The following is a 10,405-nucleotide window of genomic DNA, read 5'->3' as shown; positions in this document are numbered from 1 at the left end:
AGGGAGGGAGGGGAATGTATGTATATGTAAACTAATGTGACTTTTTGCAAAAGGAAAAAAACTATTTGGAGGAATTAACTAAAAAGAGTGAGAATCTTTCATTTTTCCTTACATATGGAATTTAAGGACATATATATTCTGGAATTTCAGGATGATAGATAGGTAGATATATTTACAGATACACATATACACACATTGCCCCACTTTTTTGAGACCATATCACTGCTTATGTTTTTCTCCTTAGGTTCAAAATTTTATTAAAGTAAAATTCCAAAAGCTTGATCTTATTTAATTGACTATATTACATTAAATTTTTTTTTATAACTGTAAAAAGAATTAGACAAATAAAATTCAATATCTAATCCTTAATGTAATTAATTTTGTTCATGATCCCTTGGTCCACTATTAATCTCTATTTATCAGCATTCTAATCTAGTCGACCTTTGTATTACATTTTCAGATATCAACTATACTATTGAGCACACTACAAAAAATAAACAACATGTGAAATAACTTCCAATGCATATTTTTAGTCACATCTTGAGGAAAAACTTTTTATGACGTAGGAATAATGATTGATTCATTTCTCTCCCTCTCTCCATCTCTTTCTTTTTACTTGAAAGATATGATTTGGGGAAGGATGTCAGGTAATCACCAATAAGTTTGCAGTGTACAGCATGGCCCTCATTCAGTCATTAGCTAGCCTGGTTCACTTTCTCAGTTGGTTGTTTGTATCTCACTCATTGAGTCTTTTAACAGTGCAGTGACCTCCATTGCCCAAGGGTAGGTAAAGAAAGAGGTTATCTCTTAAGGGTGTCTAAATACTGCCCATTCTTTTAGTACCTGCAGTTCCTTGGAATGGTGCGGCACCTGTAAAAGGTTAATGAGCATAGAGACTTTCAGGCATAATGCAAATTACAGACAGACACTACACAGACATTTCATCGATACACAGACAAGCTGCATGCATGCTGCAGGCACACTACAGGTGGCAGGTATTACTGCAGCACCACCACTGGGAAATCTTACATATTCGTGAGATATATATGCTTGGTGAGGTTTCATTTTCTACTTTAAAAAGGGAGAGAGAAATCATTTTCTAACAGCCTCCAGGTCTACCTATCATAGTTTGATTTACAACCACATATATCTATCATACTTGCCATTAGAAATCTCTTCAACTTTATCAAATAAAACAAAGAAACAAGTTTTTTTTTTTTTTAAAGCTTGATCCACTTCTACCAAAAATGTGTTGAATTCTCAAATCTGGCACCTTTTCCTTACTATATTAAACAATTTTTACTGCTTTTAAAATAGATCGTGTTCTAAATCATCTGCAAGAAATACTTTCAATAGACTTGAACTCTGACCTGTTAAAAAAGTAGAGTGAGGATCTCTGATGAATTGCAATTTAAATAAAGAAATCAAGCCATCAGGTTTTCTAAAAGTCTTGAATTGTTTATCTTCAAAATTCTAGTCATTGCTGTATAAGAATCATCAAGCATTAATGTACATGCATTAATACTACCATCATTGCAGAGGGCCTGCAGAGAAAGAGTTCTTCCATTCCCAGTTTCATTTTTTTTTAAACAATCTCTTGCTAATTTTGTAGCACTCAGCACTAATAGAAAAGTAATCAAATTAGCATTAGCAGTTCATGTTGCAAACTTCAATTTGTATTGCTACAACATCAAAGTGAAAATATTTGCATATCAAAAGTAAAAGAGGAGGGATTTAAATGAATTTAGTGTATTACACAAACTAACTAGGCCTTGATGGTAACTTAAATGATAAATTGTTCACAAATATAGAAATTGAATATATTTATAATTCTTTTCAAAAACCCCCCCAAGGCCTGTGTACTAAATGCTAATGAAATATGAATATTAGAAAATAATGGAATATGACAGTGCATATGGAAAATGTTAGGTTTCTCATAAACTGAGAACTCTGTTTAAATTTGATTCAGATTACAGTGTATACAATTGTTTATAATTAACTAAGAATATGTAGGTGATAATTCTATCTATCCTCCCATATATCCACCTATCTAACACATTACAATATGCTAATTATTTTCAATATTTCACCATGTAGGTAATTAGAATAGATACATTTGTGGGCATAAACATGCCAAAATAATGTGATTACCACAAAATGCATCCCTCATTTTTTATCACACGCTATTATCATGCAGTTTCCATCTGCCTACCATGATGGCTAATGGTTTAATATCCCTTTCTCATGTGGTGATTCATATGGCCAAACTGGGTGATGCACAATTTTTATGAATGGGTATTTTTATGCAACTCATATTTATGTGCTTTCCAGGGAATTCCATGTTTTCATAGATGCAAATCTGGCTTTTAAAATAATTTATGTTTCACCCTTAGCTTAGTCTCATCCTGACAGTAATTTTAGTGAACCACCACCATTTGCAATATAATGTAATTCCTAGAAATTAAATATTTCCTAATGTACCTAGGAGATGCTTTTCTCCTTGGCACACATTCTTGAATTGCCGTAATAGGCACTTCCTAGATCTCATTAGTATCTGACTATGCATTAGTGTTATTTGTTGTTTCATATTCCAAGTAATCTTTAAAATAAAATGTTTCTATGCCGCTACCAAGCTTCAAAATACTCCTGAAATTATCTGTAAGAATTAAATATATTCATTTATTTTTGATCCTATGTAAGTATCTAGAAAAGAAAGAAAATGCTATTTTATAAGCCATTATCATGACTTAAAATTATGTAGCATAATTAAATTATTACTAATGACAAAGTTTCCCAGAGATACTATCAATAACATTCACCACATTGTACAGCTATTAAATGAGGTTCATATAATCTAATTTAAATTCTATACTAGGAAGCTTTTGAGCATTATCTGGGAACCCTCATAGAAAAGATATCAGGAATAGGTAAACAAGCAAAAATACTTTCAATAGAAATGTGGCATACTATAAGTATGGATGATTATTTCTAATCTCCTTAGATCATCTATAAACTAATTGTATGATATTCTAAGGTGAGCAGGCAAAGAAATAAGTGTTGCATGCTCTTATTAATGAATTAGTTCTTAGACTTGAACTGAGTTTTGTTTTTGTTGCTCTTTGTTTATTTCCATTTCCCTGTGGGTGGAAGAAGAGAAAGATTTTTTGTAGTACAGTCTAATCATAATATTGATTAGCTTTCTCCATCATAAAATCATAAAGGAATGGACTGGGGACAGGGCCAGTTTCTCTACCCTACCTATATGGAAATTGCAGTTTCTCTGAAGGTGTAAAATAGCATAATGTATTGGAGAATATTATGCCAAATATGAGGATATTCTCAAGTGTAGTCTGATAATGTTAGAATAATTTTAAGTTTTAGGTAGAAATATTGAACTGTACACAGATCACCTTTGTCATTGCTCAACCATTTCTTCATAATGATATTATAGGACCATTAGATGATTTTTGTGGGGGGAACAAATAAAACAAGGATTTATTATACATTCCTCACAAGTTTCTCTTTTTACATTTGCTACATTACTTAAATAATTTGATGATTTAGAGTGGAAATGGTTATTTTGTTTGAGTGCTTTAAGGTCTTTATAGCTAACAACTCTTTTTTATTTTAGATAAAAGTAATCCTAATCTCAGGAGAAAGAAGACTAATTAAAAAAGAAAAAGACTAAAAATGACCTCTTGGGAAGACAGGACAGAGATCTGAATATTAATGTAATCAGTAGCTGTCATTTATCATGCAAGGAGAAATCAATTGCAGGTCCAAAAAAATAATTTTAAAAACCTATAACATACATGTCTAAAACATAATAGTAGAAGAAAAATTTCAGCTTTTAAAAAACAACTCAATTTGTGGACTTTTTCTCAATTTTTGGGAAAGAAGCAAATATATTTATCTCAATTCTTTTATTTATTCCAGGTGACTATTATACTGTTTTTCAAGATGATTCATCTACAAGACTAGGATTTCATTTTAAAAAGCCACAGTAATTAAATGTTTGGTTATGACATGTTTCTTCAAAATCAAGCTTATTAGCTTATGAGTTATTTGGCCAATGTAACTCCCAACTTGATGTCTTAGATAGAAATAAAGACAAAAGCTAAATTACAAAAGTAGGACTCTAAGCAAACTTACAGGTAAAGTTTATAAGCAAATCCACATAATCAGTTCACAAGTATACCTTTCCTTTCTTTGAATGGTGTTACAAATCTCCCCGTTACCCCCTGACAACAAATGCTGCTCAAGTTTGTTGACTACTTCTCTTCAAGAGTTTGTATTAATCTATGGCTGCCTTTCTGTCTCCCTGAAATGACAGTTTTAATTAACTTGCATTTGCCACATTCTACCTGTATTGCCTTATTACCACGGGGTTCTCCTTTGGATTTATCCTAGAAATTTTGCTGTCATAGAAGAAGAAAACTGCTTGCCTATACAGGTGACTCATAGGAACTCGAAATAAATTTCTAGAACTACATGTTTACATGTTTACAGGCAATTTACTCCTGGCTCCAGTTGGAAATTTTAAGTTTTACTCCAACTTTATTCTTTTCTTGAGGCACTAATCACCCTATGCTAATGATCAGAAAATCGTGGTATTCTAGAGCCAGTCAAAAAGATCTATAATATTAGTGAGTCCAAATCCCTTATGTTTATGTATAAGAGACTGAAGGTCTAAGAATAAAGCTATATAAAAATAAAAAATTACCAAGGAATGTCAGATTCAAGACCAAATCTAGAATTTTTAATTCAGTGCTTTTTATATATGTTCTCATAATATTGTGAAACATACACTCCAATATTTTAGAAATCTCCAAGAAAAGAAAGAAAGGTGAGGCCATTATCCAAGAATATAATGTTGTAGCCTTTGTTGTTTCTGAATAGTCTCTATTGATTAAATTATTACTAACCTCTACATATTGACACCATCCCTCAGTTCATTTTTACCTCCTTCATAACATTGATATATTTTTCTTGTATTTTACATATTTGAACTTATTAGTATTTGAACTTAGAATTGTTTTACTGAATTTCTTAATTCTCTAATTCTATAAACAATGAACATAGTTATTATTTTTTTTTTCAAATCAACCAGTCTCAGGACTATGGACACTAGTGAAAGATGAAGAAGGCCAAATTCTGGATGTCTCAGAATTTACTACAGAGAAATGTAAAATGTTTTTTGTTAAATAACCATGAAGACATTCTTCAACTCAGTGGTGTGGGGCATATACTATGACAGTACTGAGTATCAACAGACAAACAGAAATATACTGTTACAATTCTATTATTAGTATTTGTAACAGCTCTAGTACTCTTGATAAATGAAGCCACATTAATTAGTTTTGGGATCTTATTCTCACTTTGGCATATCCACTAGCACTTCTGAACATGCAATTAAAATATTTCAAAATGTCACTTAGGTTTCCATTCTACAAGAAATGCATACTGATTACTGCCACTTGATTTATACTAAGCCACATACATATAGAAACAAAAATATGTTAACATTTTAGGGGTTAAGAAATCTCTCGAACACTGCATGCAATGAAATTTGATGAAAATAAAGCTATCAATGATTATACAAAATAAAGCTACACTATTTTCATTTGAATATGAAAACTGAATATGAATATTTCCTGTTGTATAGATTTTTAAAGATTCAATTCTGGTAATAGTTGTTTTACTTTTATTTGTAAAATACAAATTTAGTGAAGATTTTGGACTGCAATCAGTGAAAGCAGAGAACTTTTTTTTTCCTTTGACATTTTCTAAGTTACCTCTTTATTAAACAAGTAGCATATCTGATTTGAAAGTTAGATGCTGGCCATGCGCTCACTTTACCACAAGCTATCCCCACATTTAAATATCTTGAGATTCCATCTTGGTCTAAAGAATAGCAGAAATTTATTCATAGTAAATATATTTTAGAATATTATTACTTTTGTCCTTTCCTATTAAACAGAAAACTAGGTCTTAATTACATAGATGAAAATATATGTATGCATTAAGATATAAGGTAAGGGGCTGGGGAAGTGGCTCAAGCGGTAGCAGGCTAGCCTGGCATGCGTGCGGCCAGGGTTCAATCCTCAGCACCACATACAAAGATGTTGTGTCCGCCGAAAAACCAAAAATAAATATTAAAATTCTCTCTCTCTCTCCCCTCTCTCTCTCTCTCTCTCTCTCTCTCTCTTAAAAAAAAGATATAAGGTAAGAGAGAGGAGAAAGAGAGAAAACTTGAATAATATTTTTTTTCTAAATTATTTGGCCAATGTAATTCCAACTTGCTTAGGTTGAAGTAGAGACGAGAGCTAAACTACAAATGGAGCCCCGAAGCACTTCCCTTGATCCTAGAAAAAGGCAAAAGAAGTCTGGATAAGAGTTATAACATTGTCAATTACTTCTTTATATTTGATAAGTTGAATTTTGCAGAAAGAATATTTCATATATCTGCAGATGCCAATTGTAATTAATATTTATGACTAAAACAATGAAATATTTTCCCTTCAAGTCTTTATACCCTTTTAAAATCAATAATACAAAATGGGGGTAGAAGAAAAGGGGGAACATAAACTGAAATCAATTTCCATGCATGTTTGAGTTTGTCAGGATGAACCCAAATACTATGTATAACCAAAAAGCTCTAATAAAAAAAGAAAATCATCAACAATACAAAACTTTATAATTATTATTCAACTCTGCAATACTGTTTCTTGGTAATATGAGAAATAGGTTAAAGCATTTCTCTTATCCTGGAGAGGTGAAGGACACTAGAAGAGATAACACAGGGAGAACAGTGGAAAGAGAGGGTGCTGTTAAATATGGGCAAGATCAGTAAAGTGTTCAAAAAAACGACCCCAGGAATTCTGAAATCCTCTGAATTATTTTATATGTAAGGTAGCTGGTCATACATGTATTGCTCCAAGGATAAAGTCTTGTTTTGTTAGTTTACTTTGTAAAGGAAGAAATATGAAGTGAAATACCCAAATGAAGTGGGTGTGAAGAGATGATAACCTTGTTATGAAGATGAAGCCAAACCTTGGTGACTTGCTCAGATAGCAGTACTATTTTCTCATGATGGAAAAAATAGTGAGGCTTCTTAAGACAAAAACTTAGAGCATGAGTGCACCAGCCAAGAAAAGTAGAATAAATAAAGAAGTTACGGAAACTGCTAGAGAGGCTGTGGATGAGAGAGTTTGTTGAAAATGCTTGTGATGATTCCTCAAGGAGAAATAATGCTTGAGAGACAAAGTACTAGAAAATGCTCCTCCAGCAACTCTTTCTTTCTCATCACACTTCCCTTTGTACCTGCAATTCTCCTTTTTGTAATTAACTTGCTTTTAATTGAAATGCAAAAATTCTACATATTTTTCATGTACAGCATGATGTTTTGAAGTAAGTACACAATGTAGGATGGCTCAAATGCACTACTGATCATATGAGTTACCTCACATATTTATTAACACTTTGTGTGGTGAGAATACTTCAAATCTACTCTCTTGATGATTTTCAAGAATACAGCATATTGTCATTAAGTACAGTCGCCATGTTGTACAATAGATCAACTTAATATTCTTGCCTGTCTACCTATAATTCCCTTCTAATAGAGTCCATGTACCAACAGAAATAGAATAAAGCCTGGCCCATGAAGGTGAATGGTGTTCTAAAGTGCAAAATTTATGAATTCTTAGTCTCTATACTGGGCATTAAGGGGAAAAAAGAGCAAAAAAAGAATGAGAGAAACGGATATATAACACAAAACATTTTCATATCAGATCCACACTGACTTGAAAATTCACATAAAGGGGCAAGGTTAACAAGAAGGGTGAATAATGAACCCTTTATTATTCTTAGATACTGTAATATACTACTCAAACTGATATGTTCTATTAATTTTAAAAGGGATCTGTGAAGGTCTTATATTTTATTCATTGATAGACCATGGCTTTTTATTGTCTAAATTTGATTTCTAATAAAATATTTGCTTCAACCTTAGATGGCACAGCACTAGATAGTTCAATGTGAGAGAGTAATCTTAGGAAAAGTTGTAGAATTTTTTAAGCATCTCAACTCTTCTTATATTATCCATCAAATTCATTTCCCTTATAACTAAATCTGTCATAAAATCTAGGCATCCAAATATGAAATATGTTTCCCAGCAATAATCTACTATCAATAAACTTGATAAAGCCTTCAAATGAAACAACACTTTCTGGTGACATTAAAATGCTTCACAAATACAGTATTGATTTTTGTTGTTGATGATGGCATTAACAGTCTACTATAGGAAGGAAGCTGAGATAAGAGGGAAAGGTTAATTTGTCTCAACCATTCTTGTTCTAATTTGCTTTTAATCTTTCATGATTAAAAACAAATAAGTATACAGAAACAAAAATAAATTCATATTCTGATAGAAATTTATGTTTTTCCACATATACTCAATCAAAATGGATTCTCCTTTTAAAAATTTAGGAATTATTTAAACTTTGAGACAATTTTTGAGAATAAAAAAGTAATTTCAAATATAGATATTAGAAGGTGACTTTTAATCAACAATGAATGAATCTTATGTATTTGAATGGTATTTATTTATTTTTCTTTTCAAAACTTTGGTTTTCTTGCTTATGCATAATACTCAATACTCATATTTGGTTGCATTTTATGTCTAATAGTATCTATTGCTTGGACTAAAGTGTGTTAAGCATGAAAGTTAATAGTATGCTTTTTCTAACAATTAATATATTCTTTGCCAAAAAGAGTCTGAATTATATATAACATCTTAGTTTCAATAATGAGGTAATGAATTGTAGATTATTGTGATTTTTGAATTACTAGTCTAATATTTGGGAAAACGTGTTTTATTACCAAGAAATTCTAGTGTAGACTGTTATATTGGAAACTTCTATGCCTAATGTTATTCTATGTGAGACTTGGAAGGTGCAAAATGATTCTTTCAATGCTAGTGTATCTTCAAGCAAGATGCATCTTCACTTCTACATAAGGGAATGAAGAAATCAGAAGGTTCCTCATTTTCCAAAACTATTAACATTGTCATTCTAACAAGTGGAATGAAACTAGGATACAGTTAGACAATTAAAACTACTGAACAATAATTCTGTTTTACAATAAGCAATGTCCCAAAATATTCTCAGGGTGGGAGCTATGATGCCTTATCAGTGAATAGGAAAATAAACAGCATTAGGCAGGGGGTTATGAATAAAAACATGCTAGAAAATAATGGATTAAGGAGCCTTTGTAGAATGTGCATTAACTACTGAAAAAAACAGGTCCAACAAATATTAAAGAATAAAATTCATTTTATGCATGCTTGGGTCATTGGGAGAGATAAAATACTAAAGATATCATCCCTGATTTGGAGGGCCTTTCTATATAATTGGAAATCAAAAAACATCTAGGTGAAACAATAAGTAACACTAGTAGGCAGTGATAATAAAACAAGACTGGATTTTCAGATCACATGATATTACCTGTCATATTAGCATGCAGGAGAACAATGTTTGGGAGTGACAGAAATTCCTGCTGTGATTTGCAAGAGAATACATTTTCTATTATCAGATTATATTTTTAAAAATTCAAGTCATTTTTTTATGTCTGGTTCAGGTAGTCTATCACTGTTGAAGCTTGTAATATTGATCATCTCATTGTCTATTCTCATCTTTTACATTTCCTTATTTGGCAAAAGGATTAAACAAATTATCAGTCAGAGGTTCAGCTTCAATTTTAGGTAGTACCAACATAATTTTTAAGGGATCATTCATTCAGCTACCTGATGATTCACTGATCTTTCCTTACCTGTGAAAACCATTATCAACTTGAAGAGTCCCAAATATGAGACATGGTTTCTTTGTGGCTTTATTTTAAAATAAAACTGTTTTTATTCATAGTAGAGATAACAATTAATTTCTCTCTCCCTATTCAAGACTGGCTTTTCATTATCTTTCCTTTATTGAACTTCAATGAAAGCTGAGGTTTTATTATTTACCAAAGCGGGAAATTATCTTGAATTTTCAACATTCACTTGTAATATATTAATTAGTTATTAATGCATGTTATTGCAGACATTGCTAAAATAAAAGAATTATTAGAAAAGAGAAAATATTCAATGAATCCAAATTTTGCCAGATAATGGAATAGCTGTTTTAGGACTCACAATAACTTTAAAATTATTATTATCCCTTTTGTGTGTGTGTGTGTGTGTGTGTGTGTGTGTGTGTGAATGATGAAATCCAAATCCAGAAAGTTTAAATAACTTGCCTGAGATCATATGATTCAAGTAAGATTTGAACATATGTATATGTAGGACAAATCAATACTTTCTCACTAAATCATAGCACATCTTGATGTGTAAATATTTTCACACACACACGCA

The 10,405-nt window shown here is 31.4% G+C and overlaps 1 protein-coding gene across 1 annotated transcript in view; it reads right to left on the bottom strand.

The window, feature by feature from the left end:
• The window catches only part of Pcdh7 (protocadherin 7), a 394,354-nt gene that overhangs the window by 144,963 nt on the left and 238,986 nt on the right, over positions 1 to 10,405 (bottom strand). Inside the window, exon 3 of the mRNA XM_015482017.2 lies at positions 844 to 870. Coding sequence (XP_015337503.2) covers positions 844 to 870 — 27 coding nt within the window. The remainder of the gene's footprint in view (positions 1 to 843; positions 871 to 10,405) is intronic.

This window comes from Marmota marmota, unplaced genomic scaffold, assembly GCF_001458135.2.
Source record: "Marmota marmota marmota unplaced genomic scaffold, marMar, whole genome shotgun sequence".
NCBI lineage: Eukaryota > Metazoa > Chordata > Mammalia > Rodentia > Sciuridae > Marmota > Marmota marmota.
Note: the sequence above shows the minus strand (reverse complement) of the source record. Positions and strands in the feature narration are given on the sequence as shown.